The following is a 3,020-nucleotide window of genomic DNA, read 5'->3' on the forward strand; positions in this document are numbered from 1 at the left end:
CAATAGACCTCTGAATTACTATAGTAGTAGCCGATGACCTTCTGAAAAGATATATATGATGAGGCTTTACAGGTAACTGATGCAGGCTCTAGTGAGGGTCGTCTCACAGCCTTATGAAGTGACTAAGGACATCAGCCACAAGTCCAGGAGTAAATGTTGATAGTGAAGTGTTACCCTCCAGGTCTTCAAGGCAGTCCTGGCGAAGTGAGAGAGTCTGTAAGTCGGTGACCCGTGACATTTGCGCAGGAAGTGCCAGTGTGAAAATGGCCAGTAAAATTGTTCACTGAAACTCTGAAAAATGCACTGACACGAAATATTACTCACTGATGCGGGAGGGCAGTGATTGATAAGAGTTCTGTCGAGCCGAGAAACTATTGGTCAGCAGACAGTGTTAAGTATTAGCCAACAAGTAGTGAGTGGTTGTGTGGCTCTCGGCGCTTGTGTAGCTTATTAGTGTGGGAAGTCAGTTTCCGACAGCTACATGGGGAGGGGGGTGGCGAGTTGACTAGTAGAGCAACGAGCCTTTGCAACAGCCTACCTCTGAAAGGGAAAAAAAGAAAAAAAGGAAAAAAACTCTAAAAGATTCGGGAAAGTACCTGGGAACGTGACCTGTGACACCTACGAGGAAGCCCAGTAGTGGACGGCTCAGCTGTGAGGAAGCTTGAATGTGAGGCTAATGAGTACCCACTGAGACTACCGATTTGTTTTCATTATTATTATATTTACATGCAAAGCATGCTAAGGAATACAATAAGTACAATAAAACAAGGTCATGAGAACGAAACACAACACCAGCCTGAAGGGCGCACAATAATTACAACACATAGCATAACAAACCACAGGTCCCATTCACACACCAAACACACAGCAATCACACAGACTACTCAAAATGCTCATACTTATCCGGCCACTCCGCCGCCGGGAATCGAACACAATACGCCTCCCAAAGCAACATGATGATATCCGGAACAGGGTTACTATGAAAAGTAAAAAGGATCAGGCATCAACTCCGGCACACCCACAACAAAATACCGAGCCCATGGAACCCAGACGAAAGAAGGGCTCCATGGGACAGGATGCACGCGGTCAACAATGTCAAACAGCAAGGGGTTCTCAGCATCATACGCCACGCCGGAGGCCAAGACGAGAGGGAGGGGGCTTCTTCCCACGGGGCCGGGCAATGGGCAGTCCACTGGGAGCCTCCTCGGCTGCCTGACAGGGCCCCTGTGCCAACCACAGGACGTTGCACCTGCAGGGACCCCCCACGCCGGGCATCCTTCTTCAGCACCAGCACGAGGCCTCGGCCCGCACCAGCACCCTCACCACCGACGACCGTAGGAGCGACCACCCCCCACTGCGGAGAACCATCTGCAGAAGAAATAACAGGAGGTAACTCATTTGCACAAACATTATCAGCAGGCACATGGACGTCAGCAACCACCATCGGCGTAGAGCACGAAGCACCCGGAACTACCACATCATCGCCCGAAGATCCACCAGCGTCGAAATCCTCCACATCAGCTCAAGCAGTAGAAGAATGCCGGGAACGCTTCGGCTCCGGCCGCACATCCTTAGAGCCGGAGGCGGACCCAGAACCATGGGTCTCACGCCGTGCGAACCGACGCCCATTGAAAAACGGCAGCAGCCTCAACCACAGGTGGAACCGGGCCGCGCACATCCGGATGCTCCGCAGCCCCCCCCCCCCCCCCCCAAGCACCCAGCACCTCCGTGACAACTGGCGAGGGCCAGTCGCAGGAGATGAGGAAGATGAAAACGTCGGCGACTTGCAGAGACCATCCGGAAGACTCACGGGAGCAGCTGGGACAGCAACAGGAGCAGGAAGATCAGCCAACGGCACCGTAACATCCGGAGGAGGGGCCGGATCATCCGGAGTACCGCCGGGCGACGTAGGGGGAGCCGCATCAGCCAACGGGACGTCCACACCCTCGCCCACGGAATCCACCCCAACAGGGAGTGGTGGGAAATCCTCCTCCCAGAACAGGTTCACAGGAGCGACTGCAGCCCCGGACCACCCAGCAGCCTGATGCCCCAACAGGCCACACTGAAAACAGGTACGGGGTTGATGGGCATAGTATACCCGGACGTAGTACTCCAGGAGCCTGACTGAAGAAGGAACGTCAGACCTCAATCGCATCCCAAGGGTACGAATGTTAATATGCATACCCTTATACCTCCCCAAGGACAGTGTGTTCACCTGCACACTGACGACAGCGCCAAACTGCTGGAAGTATTGCCGGAGTAGGTCCTAGGGGAAACTCCAAGGGTGCCCCATGCACACTCACATGTCAGGTCACCACTACGGTCCATAATGGTCACAGAGCCGGCACCATCCGGCAGCAGCAAGGATCGACCCTCATAACGGCGGAGGAACTCGCGGTACACCTCCTCTCCCACTAATTTGACAATAACCCGGAGAGTAATAACCCAGCTCAATCCTGTAGACGTCATCCACCGGGACACGCATGTCACACATGACAAGCTCAACGACTGGGTAACCAACACGGCCTGTAAACTCAAGGTCAACGGAGTTCACTTTCACAACAGGGGGAAGAAGGCCTCCCATCGCAAGTGTGGTACGTCAACACCAGCCAAACGGCAACTGCAGGGAGGGTGGGGACGCCCACACCCCCAACCGCTCGGCAAACAACCACCAACTAACGAAGGGCTTGGCAACACGTCTATACCCCACGGCAGCTCGGGCGCAACTCCCTAGACTACCGAAAATGGTGGTTTGAAGGGTGCACCCAAAACCGGAGGATAGTTGGTGAGGGAGTGGCGTCATAGGAGACAGCAGCTGAAGCAGTGCAGAGATGTGGACCAGGAGAAACTCTTCGCCTCGAATGATAAGTCGGCTGTTAATTAATAATATGCACTCTTCTTGGTCGATGACGTTCGCTCAATGATTTACAAACCTTACATGTTCAGAGCCATGAGGTTAGTCCCCATCATGGAAATAAAATGTTAAAAATCCATTTATTGACCGATTATTATGGGACTTG

At 53.4% G+C, this 3,020-nt stretch overlaps 1 protein-coding gene across 1 annotated transcript; it reads left to right on the top strand.

Annotated features, from left to right (window-relative positions):
* Window positions 1–1,076: 1,076 nt before the first annotated feature.
* Window positions 1,077–2,045, top strand: LOC138364088 (podocalyxin-like). Its single transcript, XM_069323488.1, has one exon. The coding sequence runs from the start codon at window positions 1,077–1,079 to the stop codon at window positions 2,043–2,045; it is 969 nt and encodes a 322-aa protein (XP_069179589.1).
* The last annotated feature ends 975 nt before the right edge of the window (window positions 2,046–3,020 follow it).

Source organism: Procambarus clarkii, chromosome 12 (assembly GCF_040958095.1).
Source record: "Procambarus clarkii isolate CNS0578487 chromosome 12, FALCON_Pclarkii_2.0, whole genome shotgun sequence".
Classification (NCBI taxonomy): domain Eukaryota; kingdom Metazoa; phylum Arthropoda; class Malacostraca; order Decapoda; family Cambaridae; genus Procambarus; species Procambarus clarkii.

Excerpts from the sequence above, each read along its gene's own strand:
- LOC138364088 (XM_069323488.1), top strand. The coding sequence starts at position 1,077 with ATGCACGCGGTCAACAATGTCAAACAGCAAGGGGTTCTCAGCATCATA.